At 39.4% G+C, this 24,408-nt stretch overlaps 3 protein-coding genes and 1 long non-coding RNA gene across 4 annotated transcripts; 2 read left to right on the top strand and 2 right to left on the bottom strand.

The window, feature by feature from the left end:
• Window positions 1-523: 523 nt before the first annotated feature.
• Window positions 524-8,211, top strand: LOC146305403 (uncharacterized). The gene is made up of 3 exons (XR_014769147.1): window positions 524-1,634; window positions 7,836-7,990; window positions 8,090-8,211. It is a non-coding gene; the product is annotated as an uncharacterized LOC146305403 (long non-coding RNA).
• Window positions 6,138-18,810, bottom strand: LOC146305402 (high affinity immunoglobulin gamma Fc receptor I-like). Its single transcript, XM_084712885.1, has 5 exons — window positions 17,660-18,810; window positions 9,713-9,795; window positions 8,312-8,575; window positions 7,899-8,159; window positions 6,138-6,609 (listed from the first exon to the last, which is right to left on the bottom strand). Exons 1-5 carry the CDS (start codon window positions 17,701-17,703, stop codon window positions 6,470-6,472), a joined length of 792 nt encoding a protein of 263 aa, XP_084569011.1. The 5' UTR covers window positions 17,704-18,810; the 3' UTR covers window positions 6,138-6,469.
• A 171-nt stretch (window positions 18,811-18,981) lies between these two features.
• LOC146305401 (myelin-oligodendrocyte glycoprotein-like) lies at window positions 18,982-20,905 on the bottom strand. The gene is made up of 3 exons (XM_084713087.1): window positions 20,860-20,905; window positions 19,163-19,488; window positions 18,982-19,035 (listed from the first exon to the last, which is right to left on the bottom strand). The coding sequence occupies exons 1-3, from the start codon at window positions 20,903-20,905 to the stop codon at window positions 18,982-18,984; spliced, it is 426 nt and encodes a 141-aa protein (XP_084569213.1).
• A 1,046-nt stretch (window positions 20,906-21,951) lies between these two features.
• On the top strand, window positions 21,952-24,405 carry LOC146305400 (uncharacterized). The gene is made up of 2 exons (XM_084712864.1): window positions 21,952-22,637; window positions 23,796-24,405. The coding sequence occupies exons 1-2, from the start codon at window positions 22,008-22,010 to the stop codon at window positions 24,021-24,023; spliced, it is 858 nt and encodes a 285-aa protein (XP_084568990.1). The 5' UTR covers window positions 21,952-22,007; the 3' UTR covers window positions 24,024-24,405.
• The last annotated feature ends 3 nt before the right edge of the window (window positions 24,406-24,408 follow it).

Genomic DNA, 24,408 nt, shown 5'->3' with positions numbered 1-24,408 from the left:
GTTCACCTGACTGACCTCCTAGTAGCGAAAAAACAAGTTTTTTTTTTATTTAATTTATGCTTTTGAGACAGTTTCTAATAGCTGGTTCAAACTGGGACAGACCATAAGTCAAATTTTTATTAGTTTTTCAACCATGGTTCCCATTTTAGTATTTATTCAGCTGTTCACCTTCAATAAACTTGAATGCTGTTGAATGCGGCTTGTCCATTTGCTGTTGTTTCTGTCATGCTTCATTTCCATATAAAATATAAAAAAGGCTGACAGCGTGTCAGCATTGAAATATGACTAAGCGGGTGTCGGTTTTATGCACAGACACTGTCTGGGAAAACTAGTCGATTTAAGCAGAAAAATAAAGTAAAAGAAGGCTTGAGGCAGTAAAAACAGCTTGCGGAAGTGCTTGCTGGGGCAGGAGTGTACAGGGAGTTTCCATCACAATCACATGGTAATAAATATAAGTATGATAAAACAGACTGATTAGGCTGTGGATTCCCCCCCCTGTTTCTAGGGTTATAATCAGGCTCACCTGTGCTGTGGATGGTTCAGTTCGTTTCGTCCATAATTTGGAGGCAGGTAAACACTTCATGAGGTTTTAGGTAAGGAAGTCTTTATCCGGTCATGCTGTAAAAAACGTGCAGAGCAGCGTCCTTAAACTTTAAACTTTCTCCTGAGGGCAGCAGAGAGAAGAAGCAAAATCAAGTAGGTGATACTGGACATTTGTTAACGAGGAAGACCAGCAGTTTCAGTGTTTACGCTCTGCTCTCGGCATGACGTCATGCAACTGAAAAAACGTGACTTGAGTCGATGTCACAGAAAGGGGCGGGGCAGTTGGAATGAAAAATTAAATGCTAATACGTTACAAAACTGTGCGTAATATCATCCTACCAAAAAAAAATTCACATGAAGATTTTTGCCAATGAAGTGAAAACAAAATTGAGAAGTTTCAGCAGATTTAATTTTAATGGGGGAATTTTCACATTCATGAAGTCAGCAAGCCCTCAGCCACCGTTTTAAAGGCATAGTTCACCCCAAAATGAAAATTCGGTCATTATCTACTCACCCTCGTGCTGACTGAAGTTCAGGTTTATTTTGTTAGTCCACAGAAATTATCAAACAATGGAAGTGAACTGCGACCAGTTTTCAAATGTAAAAAACAGCTGGGAAAAAAATCATACACTGCAATCAGTTTCCTAAAGCTGTTTGCACACACACACACACACTCACACACACTCACACACAGTGTTGGGCAGTAGCGGCGTTACTAGTTTTATTTCTACATAAAATAGTTTTCAGTAGTTACGCTACTTTAGTGATCAAATAACGCGGTAGCGTCCACAGAAGCTACATTTCCCCACGCATTTCTAAACCTTAAATGCGTCTCCTCCATGTGACGTCACGTACCTGTCGTCCTGCCGATGGCCGCCATAGACTGGATATGAAAAGATGCCCGCGAATTGTTGCAGCGGGGCAGAGACGTGAACATGTCGTGAATCTCCATGGTCAGACTTTAACAAGTTCATGTTACTTATCGGGTTCTCACAGAACAGTTACACGTTCCGGTGTTTACTGTGGAACCCTAAAAGAAAAGTTCCTGTCAACATCCAAGACGTCCAACAAATTCAAAGACACACATTCAGGTATTTCCCGAAGTGAACACAACAATCGCCAGCTAAGCTAATCATCAACAGCTAACATGGCGCTAGCTAGCAACATGTCCTCTGACAGCAAAAAGAATAAAACTGTGTGTGTGTGTGTGTGTGTGTGCGCGCGCGCGTGTGTCTGTGCAGGAAGAGGTAAGAAAAATGAGTAGACAGGAGAAGCTGAAAAGTTTAACTTATGTTATGGTTATGTTACTCGGAAATAATACTTGTGTTTATTTACAAACTTCTCTACAAAACCAAATTGTTGTGGTCAAGTTAAGTAAATAATTTGATATTTGTTTAGATGCTCCTGGTACAGAAGGGGGCTAATAAATATACTACTAAACACAGACAGATACATAGATACTTTGTGTTTACTTTAAAAAAAATAGCTTTGATGTAATTAAGCTACTTTTGTCATTTTATTGTAGCTTAGTTTGCTACATTTCTCTGGTGGGTAACTTCAGTGTAGTGATTAGTAGTAATCTAAGGATCTACAGTGAAGATTCAGGCTAAAAACGAGGTGTAAATAACATTTTTTTGTAGTCATCTTGGCATGTTGAGGCTTTAGGAGACTTGGATTACATCAGACGAGCAGCATGGAGACATTTTATGTTTTTATTATGTTGTTTTTGATGTTTGAGGCTTTCTGTCCTTGTCATTTTTTTCATAATATGTTTCTAAAATTGGTCATATTGAGCTTGGCATGCATGGGCTTTTTTCGTGTGCGACCAGTTTTTTATTGGTCTCATCCACCGTCCTGCATGAGGACATAAACATACAATTATAGAAATTATGTGCTCATAAATACAGATGATAAAGAAAAAAGGTGGAGACAGTAAGTCATCCCTTTGCCTGATATTTTATTTTATTTTATTTTGTATTTTTTATGTTTGTAGCATGTCTTCTCTTGGTATTATATCTACATCCTTCATTCTGATGCGTTTACACTCTTAGAACTAAGGGTTCCAAAGGAGTTCTTCCTGAACGGCTGAGGTTTTACTCAGAACCCTTTTGAAGATAAAGGTTAATCTAGGGTTCTTTATGAGACTAACTGTTCCATTAAGAACCTTTTTTATGCAAAGAAACCTTCTTGAAATAAAGAGTTCTTCAGGGATTATTGACACTCTTTGAGAACTCTTTCATCAAGGGTTCTTTGTGCCATAATATAAATGGGTTCTCAGTAGAATCCCCCTGGACGGGTTCTAGATAAAACCCTTCTCATATTATATATTATATTATATATTCATGATATTATTCGTATCAATTCCGCGGGAAAACCGCAGACCTGGCAACCCTGACCTGGTGGTCCTTCATGGCAGCTGGTGGTGCCATTGGGAGAATCTTTGCACTGCTGCAGTAGAAAACCACATCTGGATTCATCTGCAGCTGGAAATAGATCTACAAATGTTTTATTTCCGCCTGTTTGAGAAACATTTGCTAAAAACCACATGCACACAACGGCATGGACAGAACAGGACGGATGTAGAGATAAATAACAAGATAATACAACAGCATCTTTCATGTCTTTTATTAGAACATTATGACGCCTTTCAGATGCCTGAACAGTTGTGATTGAATAGTTTCTAAAAATGATGCACTCGCGTCAAACAAAAAGGCGTCCTGACTGCGGTATTATTGGTCCTAACAGTCAAACAAACAAACAAACAAACTGTGACATCCTTTGAATTTTTCTTTTTGTGTTTAGTGAATGAGCTGGTTTCTGGTATCGTGTCAACAAAAGTCAGACAATGGAGGATTACAAGTGAAAATGTGTGTCACTGCTTAGTTGGATTTATGTTTTTGAATTTATGTTTATTCCCTCAGTGTTTTAAATGTCCAAACAAGTGAAAGAACAGGAAATCACAGAATATTTCAGTGGGAAGAGTACTGAACATCTCTACTCAAGTACAAGTAGTGTTACGTCATTATAATGTCACTCAATTACAAGTAAAAGTACAAAGTATTCTTCTCAAAAAGTACTCAGTATTAGTTACTTTTTAACTGTTGGTGTTTAATCAGTCCCACCAGCAAGTTGCGATGTTGATGATTCATGCTAATTCAACCAGTCTCCATGAAATCTGCACAGACTTGTAATATTTGTCCAATCCCTGCATCTTTTCTGTAAATTTGACCAATCGTTTGAGCTTCCCTTAAGTTCCACCAATCACATGCAAATGTCACACATGTAGGGCTCAATGAACCAACTCAGATTTTTGTTACTTTATTTTGTCACAAGGTTTGACACTGTTGACATCGACGATCTGTGCATCTTTATATTTTATAATTTTGTTCTTGCTGTTTTGACTGAGTTTGATCTCCAGATAGATTCTAATCCTGAACCTTTACTGAGAAAACTCAGAACAGAATGTGGTTTTTCTTCAGGCGACATGCTAAGGCCTTGGAGCCTTTGAGAGACAGACTGTCTTGTCTTGTCTCTCTGAACGGAGAAGACATGACTGTAATCCGGTTTGGATAGCACTGACCCTGAGCAGTGGATCCAGGGTTGTGGAACTGTGATAGAGGACGCCTAAACCGGGGCGTTGATATTTTGATTCGACTTTGTCCTGTTCTATTTTTTCACTCTGTCTAGTTTTGTTTTCTGTCTTGTTCCACTGAACCAACAGGCGTTTCCCTCAAGCTGAAAAAACAATGAAACCGAGTTTTAGGTTTCAGCAGGGAATTTATCTCACCTTTCTCCAATAGATTTGGAAACCTTGTGAAACTAGTCTGAGGTGAGGACTGTGTGAACAACAATAACATCCTGATCTGAAACTACATACAGGGAGTTTTTTCTGAGCAGATGTAAATTACCTGAAAAGTGATTTGTTTGATCACAATGTACCCGTCTGTGTTGTCATGAGTATCTGTGGGTGTAGAGTTACAGTGTCTGGTTTTGTATTCTTTATTTTTCGAAGTTATATTAATAGCCTCTTTGAAGTAGCACTTCCTCATTCCTTCTTCGGACTGTGTCCCACAGTGAGTTCACACCTGAGCTTTCATACCTGATCAACAGAATTAAGCACTGATTTTTTCATATATATATATATATATATATATATATATATATATATATATATATATATATATATATATATATATATATGTATATATATATATATATATATATATATATATATATATATATATATATATGTGTATATGTATTTATAATTAATCATTGTTCCAACTGGACTTACATCACTTTATTTCACTGTGCATCACGTTAACATACAGGTAATGAAACAACAGACAGATTTAAAGGCAAAGTTTGACATTTTGGGAAATATTTTACTTTTCTTGCCAAGAGTTAGACGAGAAGATTGATGCCACTCTTTGAGATAAGTTTCCAAAATGTTTTTTTGTGAAGGGCTGAGGTTCTACCCAGGACCCGACCCCCTTTTTTTTTTTTTGAAAGGTTCTTGGGAGCTCCATGAAGAACCTTTTTAGATGAAAAAGTTCTTCTTTTGAGAATCTTTCATTAGTGGTTACGGGATGCCTGTTGCAGATCGTTTGTGTGATTTTTGGCATGTTATAAAAGAAGCAGTAAATATACCAGGTGTGACTTCCCTGGCAACAAAATCAAAATAGCGAGATGTGTTCTTTCCATTGCATGATTTTTCCACTTGTCTCATCAGGAAGAGCTTAAATATTTCCAGACAATCAGCTGTATTTTCCAGCGTTCAGGTTCCTCCTGTAGTTTAAAAATACGCTGCTTCAGCATGTGACTGTAGTCGTCTTTCCACATTTATGTCAGTTAAATGACAGTGAGAAGTTCTTTTATCATATACACATATCATATACTCCTTTGGTTTGTTTTTTTCTTTACTGAAACAAAATAAATAGCAAGTTTATCTTTCTTTACAAATACAGAAACAACACAGTCAAGACAACAAAGCTCAATTAAACTCAAAATTTCAGTAGATTTTTGAGTTTTGAGCTGAACTCAAACTATAAATATTTGAAAAAGTTTTACCAACTAATAATGTTTTGTTGAGATAATTTACTTTTCTTTTTTAGATAAATTTGAGATTTAGAAACCCCTAAAATTTTGTATTTCAAAAATTGTTGAGTTATCTCACTTAAGTGAAAGTGAATAACGGTTAATAATTTAATATTTCCACCCAAATAATGACAAATCAGTTTCACAGCTCACTGTGAACAATTTTCAAACTACAGATTTTTGGGGGGAGTTTCTAAAACTCAAAGATTCAAGTTCATCTAAAGAACAAAAGTACATTTTTCAACAAAATATTAAAGGTTGGCAAAACATTGTTTCATTTATTTCAAAACTTAAGAGTTGGAGTTTGATTCAAAAATCAAATCTTTTTTATAGTGAAACATAACACATATACACACAGATACGCATAAATCTTCACTATTATATGAGAAATCATTAATACAGAAGTTCAAATTAAATATTTCACGCTGAAAGTAAAGGGAAAAGCAAACTAAATTGCCCATAATATCATAACACAATCAGAAGTCCAGTGAAGCTCTGCCCCCTGGTGACGGGCGGATGAAGAGAGAGAAAGAAAAGAGTCGAAGCTTTGGGGCTTCAGACTCAGTAACACAGTGACATCTGGTGGTTTATAAAAGTTATAGCAGCTCTTCAAAACGGGGGCCAGAGAACCAGGTCCGAAAGCCTGCATGTTATTACATCTGAAGGTCTGCTTCAGTTCATACTTATTCAATTTAAAAAATGCATGTATCATAAAAGAAAAGTGGCTTTTCATAATTTCAATACATTTATATTTATGTCAAATTATAATATAGCTGCTAACACACATGTTCCTATATTGTGGTTAAAGTTGGATGTATTTTAACTTTTCTTATTTCCATGTGTTCCTACCTTGAGCCCTTTTTCTGTATATCATCACGCACACTAAAAGCATGAGCTTATAGAAGGTGATCGGCAGGATGGTGTACACCAGCCAGAGCAGAGGAAGGACAGGAGGAGGAGGAGGTCTGACTGTGAGGAAGAAAAAAAAGAAAAACAGTTATTAGTGGATTCGAGAGGTACTTATCCCATGTTTGAATAGCAAACAGTGTACAGGAAGCTAAGTAATGTACTGCTGCTGGAAAAAAATCAGTTCAAGTGTACGTTCGCCGTCAGCCTTTTCCAACGGGAGACCGCAATTATATAAGCGAAATAAGACTCTCGCCAAACAAACCAAACTCTTTTAGCAAAAATACTAATTTTATCTTGCAGAACACAGGAGATGCTGATCAATCACTGCCTCGATCTGTTAGTTTGTTTGTTTTATTGTGTGATTTTGGTGTTTAAACGGGTTTTGTTCAGATTCACTGAAGTCACACAATAACACAAACAAAATAAACTATTGAGGCAGCGGCAGATGAGCAGCTCCTGTGTTCTGCATTATAGAATTACTGTTTTTGCCAATGGAGTTTGGTGGCGGTGGAGATCCTGACATTGAGCTTATTTAACAGCCATTTCCTGACAGCAAGGTAAAGCCGTGAAAATATTCTAGATAAAGCCTGCACTTAAACCAATATTAATGTTTCTTATTGTGTCACTCCATGTCATTTTCATTTCCCGTGAAGCTCATTTCAAGTTCAAGATAACGTGACCATGTTTGGACCAAATTTTGTACCCGTAGAGAACCCACAGGAAGGTCCTGCCCCTGCCACAAACTTCCCAGCCCCCTAGACAGCTGGGAGATTTGAACTTAGAACCTTCCTGCCGTGAGGTGACAGTGTTAACCACTAGACCACCGTGTCGCCCCTACAACTTAAAATATATCCCCTCCAGTAGTCTTGCGCTGCCACAGCACAGTGTGGGAGAAAGGTCTGCCTCAACATATGATGATTCTGCTATAGGAGGAAAAACTTTCTGGCTGGTCTGTTGTTTTGGTGGAACATTTGCACACTGGAAGGTGATCCACAGTGATAAAATGGCTTGCAAAAGAAAAAGTTACAGCATGTAGCTTGTATAGTGTACGGCGCCTGAATAGTGTCTTGTATCCACAGTCGACATCTCGTTAGTCTGACTTCCCCTCAACTGACACCAGCCTGGGAGGTGGTCACACCTGAGGGATCCAAAACCAATTTTTCTCATTCTGTCTCAGACCAAATTCTGTTAAAAGGTCGAGGTTGAGGGAAAAATGTGTGACCATATTGCCACACCGATTTGAGGATGCATGCAAGCTCTTCATACATCATCGTTCTATCTTGCAGACTTGCTTGTGATGCTAAAACAAGCCTTCACATAATGCAGAGGGTGCAGAGAGTCATGGTCACCTGCAACAGCCAGCCAGCTCTGCGGCGACTGTCCTTTTGTCGGGTGTTCACACTTGTAGAAACCTTCGTCGGACACGGACACCGTGGAGAAGGTGAGGTTTCCTGCAGGCTGAGTCCCGATGAAAACATCATCTTTGTAGAAGCTGGCAGAGAAATTAGAAGTGGCGTTCTTGCTGTCTTCTTCTTTGTAGGAACAGTGGAGTGTTACCTCATCGCCTGCTGTCACAGGGAGTGCAGGGCTCTGCAGGATCACAACGCCATCTGGAACACAAACCACAGCATCTCTGATGTTACAGATTCTCTTCAATTGTTCAGTTCAAATAACAACTCAAATATCAAATAACCCATGTCTATCCTCTGTCAGACCTGCACAGCATCAAATATACTTGTAAAATCTCCACGTTTGGTCTTACCGGTCACGGTGATGTTGACGCTGTTGCTGCGACCCCCGCACTCAGACTCACACCAGTACACTCCGGTGTCTGATGGATAAGCATCGTCAATTTTGCAGGAGGACCAAAGGGGTATTCCCCAGCCGAGGCTGCACGGCTCAGACGTCTGAGAGGAGGTGTTTCTCTTTATCGTCCAGCTGCTAGAGTTTCCCGCTGATTCACAGGTCAGAGTGAGCGAGTCATAGAAGAAGAACTGAGATCTGTTGGGATGGATGATCAGCGTGGCTGAAACGTAAACGTAAAAAGGATTGTAAAAATCCCTTTGAGGACGGCAAAAAGTCATATCTACAGTAACAATTATTTTCAGTTTAGTAATCTGTTGATTTTTGTATACTTATGAAATCTGCTCGAGTCATTATCTTAGTCGACAAAATCCACCGTCGTCAGCTAGAAATGAGAAGCTGCTTTTGTTTACTTCATTAAAGAATCACAGACCTCGTGTTTCAACAATTACTCCCATTTCGTTGCTAAATCTGCCAGTTATCACTGTAAATTGCATAAATGCCGTGCGAGAGTGGAAAGTTTGGCAGATTTGCCAACATTTATTAACTAAGGAGGGCGGGACTTAGCGAAGGGCCATTGCGGCTCATTTGACGCTGTTTTGTTGAATAAAGAAACTGAAACTTAAAGGTAGAGTCAGTAGGATTTGTCTGAGCTACATAACCACATCAGGATGTCAACCCCCAATGTTTTGCATTCGTGAAACGCCCCGGTCTCTGCAGATACACCCACCACCACACACTTCTAGTGGGTCATAGGTAGTAATAGAAAGGGTTTATGTAATGTGAGCCTATACATTATTATCTTTAAGAAAATGTTGCAGAACACACCTTTAAAATAAGAAAAAAAATGACAAAACAATGTTTGATTGAATAACTGCTACTGATGATGCCTTAACCATCAACAGTTAAAACAGTTAACTAATACTCTGAGTAGTTTTTGAGACTTTTTTCTAACACCAGTGCTTTTAATTGTAATTGAGTAATATTTTTGTAATGTGACAACACTGATGTTTGGCACAGATTTTCATACTCTTTCCACCACTGCTCAATCCTAACTATATATTCCTGGTAACCAGACAAAGAGGTGATCAGCCCACAGAATGATTGCATCAGATCTACAGCAACAGAAAAACCGAGGGAATGATCTGCAAACTACAGTTTTTATAAAGAAAAGCCAAAATCTGCCACGAAATCTGACAAAGTCGATTTCTTCCCATTCTTAAAATCACAGCACATATCACAAATCACACACATACATAAAACTGTATTTTAATACAAAGATTATTTTAAAAAAAAAGGCTTCAAGCGGGAAAAATTTAGCGCGGGAGGCAATATTCTTTTAAAAAGTTAAATTTCTCACAGAGCATCAGGCAGAGTGTGGGGGTCTCCATCCTGTCTTGATGTCGTCTGTCTGTCTTTGTCTTGCTGCAGCCAGCCCACTTCCTGACATAAAAAGAAGACCACATGGTGCAGAGATGAAAATTAAAAGAAAATGAGCAAACCTGCACTGGGTGGATCTCGCTGAACTTGTTTCCCCAAATGTCGTTGCTCTGTCCTCCGAAGCTGCGGTTTAAACTTGCTGCGGTTTGTTGCTCACTTGTTCATAAGAAATGTCATAGAGGCCACAGCTTTAACTTAAAGGGTAACTGATATTTTCCGACCTTCCTACATGTTTGCACCCAAATGATTAATTGGACTGACAGTTTTTGAAACTGGTCCAGTAGTGAACAATACAGCTGCAGCCGTCTGCCGGCAAAACAGCCTGCAATGTAATCTTTGCAAGTGCGTCCGCTAAAACTGCTTTTTTTTGCCACTGACATTGTCAGATCGTTCCTCTAAGTGTCTGACAACATAAAAAAGACCAAACACCAAAGACATAAGCCGTTTTGTTAAAGAATGGATTCCTGTTATTGCTCTCAACAAACCCACCAGATTCCATTTGCAAAAACAGTGACTTCATCATTCAAACTCAACACAAAAATAAAACATAAAACTCCCCGCAAAACCATCTTGGTTCATCTTTTGACTCACCAGCTCTGGTAGAAATAAACTCTAAATTCGGCAAAGAGAAAACGGTGCATCTAAGTCGTAAAACTCGCTCCCTCCATTTCTGTTGGCAGGACATGGGCCAAAATTAAAAAAAAGTATACATCAAATATATTTTGGTTGGTTTTTCTTGTTGGTGTTTGTTCAAGTGTTGATTTTTGTGATTGGGGGGGTTTCACATTAAGATTAACAGCTGAGCTCTGCTTGTGATCGGGTCAGCTGGCTTTGTCGGCGGGAACTCAAAGCGCAGCTCCAACGCTGGTCACAAAAACCACACCCAGAGCTGCCAGTGGTCCCTCCTAGGACTACAAAGAGATACAGAGCCCAGCTGGATCCACGGGTCAGGGGACGAGTGCATTTTCTATACTCAAACTGAGACTTTGGCACATTTGTTGTCCCCAGCTATTGCCACTTTTTGAACCGTTAAAAAGGTGGTTTCAGGGGTTCGGGGATGCTTTTTCTTTCAGTTTGTTCATTTTCAGTCTGACACACTGTGTCAGGAAGAAGAGTGTTCACACAATGATAAACTTAATTTCTCGTTCTGCCAAGTTGGCCATCCGGCTGACATATGAGAAAAGGGCTCAAAATGTTGGCAGCCGGTGCTGGTTCTGGAGGGTCTGTTAAAGGCCAGACTGAGAGTGGAACATGTTTATTATGGGATGACGGACAATGTGTTGGCATGTTGTGAAATATGGGCTGTTTGAGAGGTTCTTTGCTCTGTGGGGGAGGATGAAGAGTTGACAATAAAGGGATTTTGAAAACCTAGGAAGCCGATTGGCTGCACAACTTTTGGAATGGACACAAACGGACAACTTGCAGCCTCGCAAAATGGATTTTCACGTGATCTTGTGATCACAGGCAGCTGCGAATCTGCAAGATAATAAAATAATAAAGCCGGGTTGTACACATGTTGGTTCTTACTTTAACAAATTAAGAAAGCTACCATCAGTCATCAGTATCATTAAGCAGCTAGCTTTGCGGGGGTTAGCCAGGTCGCCCATCTTGAATGCTCCGCAGGTTTTAACCTCTCTGTGGTCTGGTGTGCACAAGTGTCCTTGCAACCCATCGAAGCAGGCTGCTTCTGCCATTACCTGGTGTTGTTTAAGAGTTTTAGTGCGCATTACCATTGACAGCTTTCTGTAGGTTGTTGTTATTTGAGGTTGCTGTTCCTTACTCACGTCCCTCAGCTGCTGTGACAGTGCCACACCAAAGACAAGGACATGACGGCATTCAGAATACTGTGAGGAGTTGTCATTTAGTCTCCCAGACATTACAGCACCCAAATACACATAAATAGGCCTGGCTGCAGCACGTCATGTTTACCATCAGCTCTGTCAAAGGACATGAAGGAAAGGATCAGTAGACCCCATAGCGTGGTTGTAACAGTATGCTATAGTCACTCATGATTTAGAGTGCGTGTTACACTGGTTTATGTAACTGAACAAACGTCACTACAGAACCTCACCTCAACTCATCTCAACATGGTGACTAATTCACACCTCCTACCAGCTTCACGGTGGATACACGAGTGAACAGGATGTTGCTGGTGGTCTTATGTTGAAGCAGCCAAAACAAAGAACAACGACATAAGATACAAACCACAACCGTGAATGTCATAAGAATGAGGCATGAATGATGAATCTACGTCCGATACTCGCTTTTTTTTAAGAGTGCTGGTTTCTGCAAATTTGAAGCAGAAATTACACTAAGCATCAAATTTTCAAACATTCAATCAATTAGCACAACTTTGACCCTGTTTACACCCGTTTTTTTTTTAGTTCCCATGAAATCAAAGTGATGTTTAAAGGTATTATAAAAATAGGTATTTTTCCCCTGCCAGGTAATATGGTTTATCCATCTAGATTTTTTTTTTGTGTGTGTGAATTGCAAAGTTTTGGACATATCAGTCGTAGAGATGTTTGCCTCCTTTCCACTATAATAGCACTGATGGCCCTTTTCCATGCACAGAGCTGGCTTGGAGCTCAAAGCTCCAAAAAAGTACATTTAGAAAAATTCTAAACCAGTGACTCTTTCCAAAAACTCATGCTCCAGTTACTCCAGTTGACCTTTCATGTAGGAACTATTTTCTTCCTAATAGACAGAAATTATTTTCAGTAACTAGGTCATGATTTCTGGAAAGAGACATTACTGTTGAGTTTTTCCAAGTGTTTTTTTATTTTCATTTAGTGTTATTTAGTTCAATTATACTGAAGAGACGACAGAAAAACTCTGGATGGATAAGCAGTACTACAGGACATTAATATTAATTTTTTGTTGAGGGGTGAACTGTCCCTTTAAGTGTTTTTATCATATATGTATTGAGCTATACATCCTAGCAGTATCAGGCCATAGACTGTACACTGAATTGAAAATTTCAAAGACAAAGTTTCTGGTTCTGAAAAGTGAAACCAGTCTTTCTAATGGCCAGCAGGGGGCGACTCCACTGGTTGCAAAAAGAAGTCAGATTGTATCAGAGTCTATGAGAAGATTATCCTGTTCTCACTTGATTTATGATCTCAGTAAACAGTTTCATTATGGGCTTATGGTCTCATCTTTAGTTTCAAGCCTTCTATAATACAGAATTATGTTAATTTTGTACGTTTTGTTCTCACTCAGACTAAAACAGACCATATAACAGGGTACACTTCAGGGCAGGGCAACTGTGTAATTTAGAGCTGGACCTGAGTATTGTAATGATTATTCCTCAATTAATCAAGTCATCAGATAAGAAATAATTTTGCTTTATTAAAGAGCAGTAGTAAATATACAAAAGAAAAAACAAGACAAGTATCTTAAAATGAGCAAAATACAGAGATAGCTTAATAGAACAAGAGGACCCCCACTCCTCAAGGTATAAGTAATGCAACATGACACTGGGGCTACATGATATGTACAAAAAAAATCATGTGTGTATATTTTTACAGATATTGTGATTGCAACATGATTCAGAAATGCCATGTGCGAAACAGGATTTTTTTAAATAAAGGTTCTGCACTAAACATACTGAAAGAATATGCACATAATAATCTACAATCAACCTGATTGAAATACAAACAATACATCACAGAAGTATTTCCTGAGTGTACACCGACAACATATAGAAGTGATTTTGAGTGGAAGTGATTTTGGTTATATATAGTGTTAATTTCATTGACTAATAATTTAATTTATAGTTTTTGTCAATGACATTTTTGCCCTTCAGCACTACATTATAATGCTCTTTTCTCACATATTTTCTCAAAAAAATTGCAATTCTGGTTCTGTGATTTGGATATTGCACTTGGCCATATTGCCATTTTGATAATATTGCACTTAATTATACAGCCCTAAACTAAACACAAGACTATAACTATAACTAAAACTAAAGCAAAATTGGCTGTCAAAATGTGTGAGTCTGGCCTGATAAGTAAAAGATAAGATGTTAAAGAAGCAAGCAATGAAAGCTATACTAAAACTAGAATTAACATCTCACAGCTGTACACCTCATGTCTTCACCTGGAGCCGAGTGCACCAGCTGGGCGTAAAAATACTTAACTCTTACGGCAGACTTAGCTCTGTCAGGCATTGTGATTGGAATTTACACCAAGCCTGACTTACAACAGTCATAGCTGTGTCTGGTCTTAGAATATGCATCTGCGTGAGTACACACAAATTGATGATTGTTGCAAAGCAACACACCTCTTTAGCCCAGTCTGCTGTTGTCCAGCGTACATTTATCATGTCTTCCATAGTATTTTGACAGGCTCCGTTGGCATAAAACCTGAGTTTTCTGTACTCTATCAGTAATCATCACCTGCAGGGTGGGGCACATAGCAGCGTTTCTGTCTGACAGATGCTACAGTTGACAGGACTGATGTCCCCGTGAAGTTGATCTTTGACATTTTAGATATAAAATGTCATCACTTTAGCATTTTATCCTATTAGGTTTGTGTGAGATGTTTTCGTGATTAGACTATCATGACATCATAACATGTTTTGAGAAGTCAAAATGACCTTTAACCTCCAAATTCTAATCAAGTCCAAGAGGACATTTCTGTGTAAGTGCTCCTGGAATATCACATCATCCTTAAGTTCAATTTGATATCTGTATCTATGTGAAGAAATTCCATTGAGATGTTCTTGAGTTAACACCTTCATATTAATGGGACTGCTCGAAAACATAATGCCTCCGAATGGCTCATCATCATTGCGAGGCACAGTAAAGCTATGTACTGTAAATTGGCAAAACGGTTTTATGTTGAAAATGTGTTATATCAGAAATGGTAAACTGATTAAGAAATTGTTTTTCACAATTTTGCGGCGTCCTGCTTGTTTTAAAACAGTAAGTTCACCCAAGTTATGCAGAAACGTATTTTCTCACTGCTAGCGGTAGTCAAGGTTGCAACATATCTGCAGAAACCTTTGCTGCAAACTTCTGACCACGCTAAGGATTTTTTTTTTCGCACCAAGCAGTTTGTGAACATCAGTGCAGCAGCAGCGGCTCATTATCTTCACGTAAACTTGCCAGAGGACTGTAGCGATTGAAAGTTGAGATGGTGTTTCTCCGTAGAGGTTTGTTACTATTAGCGTGAGGTCGAGACACGCTCTGCGAACGTCCGATAACGCCTTCCTTTGCGGCGACGGCTGAAGTGGGACTGGATGGCTGAGCGGCGTTTCCTGTTGAAGCGGCGCTGCTGCGGTCGTGGCTGCTTCTTTGGATCGAGGGAGCAGGTGCTGGATTTTGCACTGGGACGCCAGGGTTTAAATCTTGGTTCTGGGGTGGGTTGCCAGATTTTGGAGGGTTGCCGCTGGTTGGGGCCACTGGCTTTGGGTTGTTGGGGTGGGGGGTCTGTTTTGGGGGCGGGGTAACTGGTTTTGGGACGGATCTGGGAGGACTGTTGTCAGTCGCAGGCTGGCCATGCTGGCACAGGTCATTCAGTTTTTCAATTAGTTGGCAGATGATCCTTTCTTCTTCATGAGGTCTCAGATTCAGTTCACCAATTTTTCTCAGAAGCTCTTTTCTTCCGTTTCTGCTGTTCTGATGGTTTCTATGGCACAACGGCAATTTTTGTCCCAAAACTGTGGAAATATAAAAACATATGTTCTTTTAGCACTTGCCTCACATGCTGTTTCAGTTTTGTTGCAGAAATAGAAGTATATAACTGAATATTTCCTGATATGCTGCATTAGGGCCACCAGATTCCAAACAACCAAATGTGGAACAAAGAGTATGTTCATGTGGGACAATGTGGCACGTTGCCAGTGCTGAAATTTTTGATAAAAAACAAAACCATTTCTGTTTGGCCCGTACCCTTTGGCTGATTCAGTCGTACTGAATCGACAATAGATGAGTAATTTCCCAGTCTTTGAAGTACTTTCATTTCCTTTTCCTTGCGGTCGTTTCCATCATAACGTGTGACTCTGTGGTGAAGTGAAACTTTCCCAACTGGATGTGGGCAGCAAAGATGGTGGACAAGTCAACCTGCACTTGAGCTACATGTGTGCACTTTGGATTTTCCTGTATCTTGTTCACATTAAGAGCTCTACATCCCTCACCTCTTTTATTTGCTGTAAAGACTTTTGTCAGCTTTATTTATTTAGTTTCTATATTTTTCATCGTGGACTCTTCTGATGTTTTTATGTCTGAGTGACTAATGGAGACAACATTTTTTTGAAGTTGGTCCAGTAACCTGACACGCCATATGGTTTGTTACGCAGAGGGAAGTCGTCTTTAGGAACTCTTTGGAAAAGGGCAGACACTTTGGATCTAACGCTGGGCTAGCTTCACCTGATCAGATCAAACTCTTGGCGAAGCTGGTCAAGAGAAGAGTGAAAACAACTTTTCCGTGGAGAAAAACCCTCATTGTTATTCTTTGCTTTTCTTTTGATGAAGGAAGATTCTCCAGTTCTGATATAACTGATGCTATCACAGTATCTACGTTAACATCTTCAGGATTTGCCATTGTTAGTTCGAGACGAGTCGCTTCCATAGGCCTTTCTTGCTGCACATCTAAAACTGCGCCTGTAACGGCCAGTGGTTTGTCCTTGGAGGCTGATTGGCTGCACCACTTTTGGTGTGGACACAAACGGATAATTTAAAGCCTGGCAAGACGGATTCTCATGTGATCTCGCAAATCCAGCTGCCTCACAAGGTAACCAGCACTGAGAGAGAGCACTCCAGCCAGCAGAAGCAAAACTAAGCCACTAGTGGCTAATTTTTTTAACTTTTATTCCATAAGCGTCTATAGAGATGGAACTTTTTGAAGGATAAGTACATGTTGTTTCACCAGAAACAGCTGTTGTATTGCTCTCGCCAACCACACCCGCTTTGCAAAACTCTTATTTTAACATCGCAATCTTTATTTAAACTCGACAGAAACAAAATGAAACTCACCAAAATGTCTCAGCTCGTTGTTCTACCTCTAAAACAATCACCAACTCTGGTTGTTTGCTGGGAATAAATCCTACATTTTTGGAATTAGAGCTGAAACCACTCTGGCTCTGAACATCGTTTCAGATCATTTTTTACATCTGATGCAGTGAATTAAGGGTTTATTTTGACCAAACCAGAGCTGGTGATTGTTGGAACAGTGGAAGACAAAGTTTTTGGCGAGTTTCATTTTCATTTCTGTCCAGTTTGAATGAAGACGAAGGTGGTAAAATTGCTGTATGTAGATTATGTTGCAGCGCAGTGCATCGCTCAACCTCAATGCTGGACCAATTTCAGAAATAGTTGTCCCCAATAGTGAGATGCAAAATCATGGGAAAACAGAGTCCAGGTGTCCTGCTTTTAGTCTTCTTACTAAACAGATGAACAGTGTTTGGCTTAGATTATTTTGTTTTTTCAGCTCTTTATTTTTTACAAATTACTACATGCAAAAATATGAAAAAAGCTTTTGTCCCTGTGTGAGAACTGTTGCAGTATTTTAGTTGAACAAGCTTATTTTGAGACCTGTAAGACGTGTTTTGGTGGTCTGAGTGAGTTTTGGAGGTGAGATCAACTGCTTCTTGTTGGTACTGCAGACTGTACTGTGCTTCAGTATTGACTAATTCTTATTAGCAATTGAAAATTAACTGTATTACTTTTTCTAGATGAGATGTGACATGATGTGAATCCTCACTCTGGTGCCCCCTGGTGGTACATATACTACTCTTTTTTCCTACAAACAGACTTACTGCATCAATATAATTTCAAAATATGAAGTAATCACAATATTCTACTCATAACTGTGCCTCCATCTCCTTGTAACATAAACAACATAAACAAATGTCACAGACTCACCGGATTTGAAACATTTCTTGTATATGATGACAATTAATGCACATAGAAGAGCTACTGCCAGACAAACAGCGATGATGATGATTGTAGTGCAGGACGCCATGCACTCATCTGAAACAATAAAGATAATTATGCAAAAATAAATACATTAAATGATATTTCATAAACATTACACTCCATAAATAGAACGGCTACATAATTTGTCAGATTATTATGAGTTGCTTCACTCTGCACTGCATGCTTTTTTCATTTTCACTAATTATACCAAACTTCAGCACCAACAACAGTCACACTTAATGTTCCATGGAAAAGAAAAATCTAATTTATTCCAGTGTGAATAGTCTCAGTATGTTATTAATAAACTGAAATAATGACCTACTGAAATACGATCAAAATCTTTAACCAGTGCTGGAACATGCAATAATGATCAGGATATGTCCACATATTTTTTTTATATTTAAGTCTTAAAAAGTAAAGAATATTTGGAATTTCAGAAAAGTTATAATTGCTATTTATGACAGAAAAAAACTAGTTACAGTTTCTAATCCAAATACAGAATATTAGAAAAACTGCATATGGCTGAAAAATCGGCAGGGATGTTCAAAGCATGAACATGAAACTTCAGTTAATCCAGATGTTAGAGGTGGACTGAGGTCCTGCGTACCTGGTATGGAAATCTTTGCGAACCTTGTCTGTTTTATCTCCGTCTGGTGAACTTTGCAGGTGAATCTGTTTTAAAAAAGAGATGAGTTTAAGTTTAGTTCGGTTAGCTTTTAGACAGAGAGATGTAAAGTTTTCTGCTGGAAAAAAATAGCCTTGTTAATAGTGACACTTTACTAAATACTAAAAAAAAGAATTCATGATGATTCAACAGTGTCATTGCAATATCTGTAGAAAATTAGAGATTTTCTGCAATTTTCTGAAGAAACTGTTGTGTGAATGCTGGATTCTAAACCGTCTTGCCAGCTTCAAAAGTTGTCAGTAACATATGAAAGGTGTGGAAATTTTTAAGGTTTGTTTAATTAAAAGCTGACGCTGAACTGAACTGCTGGCTTTAGTTTGGAGGGAGAGGCAGCTGAAAGAGTGAAAAGGAAAAGGGTGTAAAAAGTATGAATGGGATTTAAAAGCTGAATAAAAGATGCAGAACATTTATAATCAGTTGCACCTGTTGGAATGATTCTGCACAGTCATCCTCCTTGTGACTTTAAAACGTCCGCTGGAATCTCGACTAACCACTGGTTCCTCAGCAGAGACGTCATTTCCCTGATCATCAGAAAATGTTATCTCAGGCTGCGGGAGCCACCATTTCGCTTCACACTGGAGAGTCACTCCACCACCCACAGCAGGAACAATTGAGAGTTTGGGCTCAGAAACTTCACCTACAAAGACAAGAATTTTACATGAGTGCTGTGGAGATGCTCTGGCCTACAAAGAAAAAAATGTTTGTTTGGTCCAGATCCCTTACTATCGATAAATCTGATTGGACATACCCACAGAGAGCTCTACCAAAACATCCGTATGGACGTTCTGTCGGATCGTCTTGCAATTGTATGTTCCTGTGTCAGACAGCTGCACTTTGGAAATCCTCAGGGAAATGTTTCCGTTTCTCAGTTCATTCATGATGAAGCTCGTCCTGTACCGGAAGACCGGATTCTTCTCCTCGTGGGTCTCACAGCCGTCACGGTACAGGAGGGCGATGCCTCGTTCGAGACCGTCCTTGGACCACTCGACTGTTGGGTGAACATCACTGATGGGGGTGTTGCAGGGCAGAATGGCAGTTTCACCAGCCAAGGCCAGGATCTTTTGTGATTCACTTTCCCCCCAGGCTTCTCCTAGAGACAACAAAACACAAAACACAAAAAGTTTGAGCGCAAAGTATCATCAACAGAGTCCCCCTCCCCTCGCCCTGCAGGGGTCTTGCATGTTGCATGTTTGTGTTTCAGACAGTTTAACATGATCAATTAATAAACTGTGCTCAATTTTAAGTGCTTTCCAAATGTTTTCTTACTGTTAGACTAGTTGACTGGCCTAAATTAAAATTTGCACGTAATCGCTTGTAGACCTGTTTTATAAAAACAATACCTCACACAAGATCATGCTGTTATTTCCACGGCTGTGTTTGGTTGAAGATAATCACAGCTGTGTGATATTTCTTAAGTATCTATGAGTAATATATTTGTGAGAGGAAATGGGCTGTGAGCCAGACAGGGTAGGGCGAGTCAGAAAACCATTGAGAGAGAGTAATGGATTGTTGAGTTTTTGCTTTTCTTGGTGTTGTTTCAAGATGCTGCAGGGAAAGATAAAGCAAAAACCCACTGTGTGCTGACTCCCTGGAAACACAAAAAACACAGAAAGTCAGCAACTAATCAGTGAAGGAGAATGTTACAGGTTGTTTCATCTGCCTTCAGACAGGCATTAAAAATAAAAAAAGAAAACTACACAGGCGTGGACTTAAGATTCCCACACTGTAGCAAAGAATGCGTGACAGCTTATTATGGTCTTTCGGTTGTGACGAAAAGTGTGTTTGCTGTGTCATGGCACTTAACGTTGGGGTAGCAGAGTTTCTATCTTATCTAACTTATTGATTGTTTAACTGACTGATTGATTTAAAAAGCTGAAATTTCCACCCAGTGGAATCACTAAAGATTATGATGATCATGAATTGGCAGCTCTGTATGCACTGTGCATTGTAGTATATTGTTTTATTTTTTTTTTTTAGAATTGTAATCTTACTAATAATACCAATTTTTAGTAATTGTATCTGTAATCTGATCATGTTTTTTTTTTTTTTATCTCTCTAAGATACTTCTTTGTATCCATGTAAGGTCATCTGCAGTGTCATGTAATCTATTGTTCCCCAAATCTTATGAAAGAGAAGAAAAGACAGAAAATTTTATAGAGAAGAAAAAGAGGAAGCTGCTGCACTACAGTGAAACTTATCCAACCACACATACACATACACACACGCGCACAAACACACTAACACACACACACACACTAACACACACACACCAGCCAACAACTCAAACTTTGATCAAACTGAATTTCCTCCACTTCCTGATGCGTTCAAGTTTTAACTTTACGAACGATTATTTCACTAAACTAAACACTTTTGTCTCAGCCGCTGTCGTAACGTGTGAACCCAGCAAAGCAAACCATTCATAAGCAAGACGACAGTGCTTATGAATGGCATAGCTACTTACCTGCATAACAGGAGAGCAGGGCGGCGACCACGAAAGAGACGAACATGTCAAACTCCAAAGAAACAATCGGTGTTGTCGGTTAAAATAAAGAAAAGGAAGAAGAAGAAGAACCACAAGTTTCTGAAAGTTAAGAAAGTTGTTTGGTCTGTCCTGTTCAGTGAGCAGCCTGAGTTAGACTGATAACGTTCAACAGCTGGCATGCGTTTATAAAGAACTTCCGGTTATGAGAATTTACGGTAACAGAAGGACGTCTCCATGGCAACCATGAATCTCTGCACCAGTGACACGTGATGACCTGAGGAGGAGAGGATCAGATGTCGGATCAGTGATGAAATGTATGTGACTGCATGTGTGTGATTGTGTGAAAGAGATTTGGCGATTTTAACTGTTTTTCACAAAATCAGGAACTAATCAATACCTTATGACAGAACTTTTTTATGGGTGATGTCAGCAAAAATGAGCCATTTAAGGTTTGAGCATCTCAGCTGGAGCTGCTGAATTAATGTAATTATGAAAGGCCATCTATTGAGAAGGTGGGACTATTCTGTGTTCGATAGTTCTGATTGGTTATTAATTTTCTGATTGGTCATGTGGTCTGTTATTTCTGTATAACAGACCGTTGCTATGGACACAGTTATGATCATAGAAATAACCATGTAATAAGTAAGATAATGTACAGTGAGCAGGTCGTAATTGTGAATAAACCTCTTGAGGATGATTCAAACCGCCTCCACTTTGCGTTCTGGTCCTGCATCATCTTGTCCGGATTTATTTCACAGTATCGACCTGCTCACTGTCCATTATCCCTCACATTAAAGGGATAGTTCATCCAAAAATGAGTTTTGTTGTTAAAGTGCCCTCCAGAGTGCCCTTCCAGTGAAGACAACTTGACAGTGTGTCCTCCTGGTGTCTCAATGACAAAACATAGGCCCCTTCTGGTTTTCATACATTTTTAGTTATTTTTGCTTGTGTGTTATTCTGCTCAGCCATAACCAGTCACTAGTGTCTGCATGTTGTAACATGATAACATGCAGACACCTGCTGCAGAGAGAGCAGGACCTGTTTGTCCACATGTTACACCAGTTACTTCCCAACAACATGCACAAGAGTCTCTCCGTTAACAGGAGACAGACGAGGCAGAGACGACAATGGCGGGGCTTCGATTGCTCGTTCTCTTGTGTGTTATCGATCATATTTTTTGCATTGATAAAATTCTGGGAGACCCCGTTGAGTTTCCAGCAACTGAAACTTGCAAGAAAAGAAGAGCCAGACTTGTACAGCGGATGAACAATGGCTGGAGGCGGCTGGTGGCTTACTGGGATGGTGTTTGGGAACCAGGACCAGGTTACCTGTATAGGATGAGTCCTAATGATTCTGTCGTCTTGGACAGCGCAAACATGAACGACAACGGACTGTACGAGTTGACCTGTGGCGGCGAAGGCGACACAAGCATCCAGCTGAATGTTGTTGAAGCCTCCGAAGTGTCTGTGATTGAGGGAGGAACTGTCAGATTTCCGTTCCACTACGTTACTGCGAGAGAAGAGGCAAAGTATAGGCTGGAAAAAGACGGAAAGCCTGTGTTTCAGGTGGACCTGTCCTCCGGGGTGATCAGATATGGGCTCTGGGTTTGGGGAAGAGCATTTGTGTCATCTGGCTGGGAAGTGCACGGAGACTTGACGCTGACAGTGAATAAGGTTAAACCGGGGGACGAAGGTGATTACTTCCTCTCCTACATCACAGATCAAGAGAGAAAGACGCTTTCTGCCGTGAGGATGAAGGTCAGACACAGATCAAAACCCCTCTTCTCAAAATTCACATGCATTACACTCTTAGAAATAAAAGTGCTAACTAGAATCATATAGTGTCCTTTGGCTTGTTTCTGGTTCTTGGTAGAGGAAAATACTTCCCAAGTAACCAAGTAACATGGCAACCACTCGCCAATCACAGACTGAAAGCGTAGTTTGCGTGCTGCATGTTCGAAAGGAAACATTCAGCCGATGTCCGGACCTCGATGTCAAGCCCTCTGCAACACACTTAAAACTCGACCACAACAGCTGCAAAACTCTCAACTTTGCAAAACTAAAACAAAAAAAAAACAGACACAAGCAAGTAAAGTTTGTTTGCTTTACAGTTAGCAAGTGGCTAACATCACCGCTAGCTTAGTTATAGCCATGCTTTAATAATGATAAGTAAAGTTTTGATGAGAATAGCAGTGGTTATCATAATTAGGCTGCAGATACAAAGATGCAAATGTAGTTACAGTGAGTCTTCTCACTTCATATCCTGCAAGAAAACAATTAGATGAAAAATGACCAATCTGACAAGTTTATTGTAGTGAAATAAAGCTGTTAAATTCTCTCCATTCTGCTCTGCTTTCCTTAATGAAACTTTACATTATTTTCTGGCTGGATAAAAAAAGTTCATAAAATGTTGAATTGTCTGCCAGCTTGCTAAATTAGCCTAGCTAGCCTACCCATGATAGCTCAGCAGACAACCCTTGAGGAAAAACTCGTTGGACGGTTTATCAACTGTAGTGAAAGAAAACAGAGATGCGTAATAAAACTCAATTATTCTGAGTCCGTCCCTTTATTTTCTTTGAGAAACTTGTTTATTTTTCTCCTTCCACATCAAAAGGCAGCCATTTTAAACCTTAAGTATTAGTGCAACAGCATTAAATTTAATCTTGGCGTAGAGTAAAAACTAAACCGAGGTTAGATTCTTAATTTTAAAATAGTTTAAATGTTTGGTGCAACATCATTTTGTGGAAGCAAATGGTTCTGGGTGGAGCCTGAACCCGTCAGGAAGAACCCTTTTGGAACCCTTATTTCTAAAAGTGTATAGTTCAAGTTGTAATCAGTGTAATATTCCAGCGTCATGTTATCCCACTAAGCCTGAATTCAACCATATTCCTGTTTTCTTTTCCTCCCCTGCTGTAGCTGACACAGAAGCAGAAACAGCAGATGGGAACTTGCACCGTCGTCGGGATAACAGCAGCTGCGGTGTTTGTCGTTGTTGTGCCTTTAAGCCTCTGGTGCGGTTGGAAGCTGAGATCCTGCAGATCAAAAGCGTCATCTGGACCCGGTGGTGGAGGAAGTCCAAGAGATGTGGAGATGGGACTTTTGACTGAGAGGAGTCCTGCTGGTTTTCAAGTTGTCGTAGTTTGATCATGACCTTTAATATAGTGACTTAAATGAAACAGATATGCAACGGAAAACCTGCAGCATGAATAACAACAAAAAATAAGAAAATTTAAAACATTCTTATTTAAAGAATAATACAAAGTGGTATAATCAGTGTTTATATGATGTCTATAAACTACATAAACGATAAACTATAGATGTCAGTATAAGCTAATGTGTCACATAGTTGTTGTTTTCAGCAGTTGGTGCAGAATCCGACACAGACCCTATTTTTATTTTGTAGTTTTAGTAGTTTTAGTTAGTTTTATATATTATATATTTTTTGGTATGAAATACAACAGTTAAATATTCTTGTATAGCCTGTTTTTTTTGGCCGTGTATAATAATAAAGCTGATTTACCATGAAGCA

This window comes from Lutjanus erythropterus, chromosome 23 (assembly GCF_056507025.1).
Source record: "Lutjanus erythropterus isolate fLutEry1 chromosome 23, fLutEry1.hap2, whole genome shotgun sequence".
Taxonomy (NCBI): domain Eukaryota; kingdom Metazoa; phylum Chordata; class Actinopteri; order Lutjaniformes; family Lutjanidae; genus Lutjanus; species Lutjanus erythropterus.
This window is presented reverse-complemented; position numbering and strand designations above follow the sequence as displayed.

Excerpts from the sequence above, each read along its gene's own strand:
- LOC146305400 (XM_084712864.1), top strand. The coding sequence starts at position 22,008 with ATGGCGGGGCTTCGATTGCTCGTTCTCTTGTGTGTTATCGATCATATT. Across the intron at positions 22,638-23,795 it reads TTTCTGCCGTGAGGATGAAG|CTGACACAGAAGCAGAAACA; the intron begins GTCAGACACAGA and ends CCCCTGCTGTAG.
- LOC146305401 (XM_084713087.1), bottom strand. The coding sequence starts at position 20,905 with ATGTTCGTCTCTTTCGTGGTCGCCGCCCTGCTCTCCTGTTATGCAG. Across the intron at positions 19,489-20,859 it reads CCTGCTCTCCTGTTATGCAG|GAGAAGCCTGGGGGGAAAGT; the intron begins GTAAGTAGCTAT and ends TGTTGTCTCTAG. Across the intron at positions 19,036-19,162 it reads ACGTCCATACGGATGTTTTG|GTGAAGTTTCTGAGCCCAAA; the intron begins GTAGAGCTCTCT and ends TTGTCTTTGTAG.
- LOC146305402 (XM_084712885.1), bottom strand. The coding sequence starts at position 17,703 with ATGTGCATTAATTGTCATCATATACAAGAAATGTTTCAAATCCG. Across the intron at positions 8,576-9,712 it reads CACACTCTGCCTGATGCTCT|CCACGCTGATCATCCATCCC; the intron begins GTGAGAAATTTA and ends TTTACGTTTCAG. Across the intron at positions 8,160-8,311 it reads CGTCAACATCACCGTGACCG|ATGGCGTTGTGATCCTGCAG; the intron begins GTAAGACCAAAC and ends TTTGTGTTCCAG.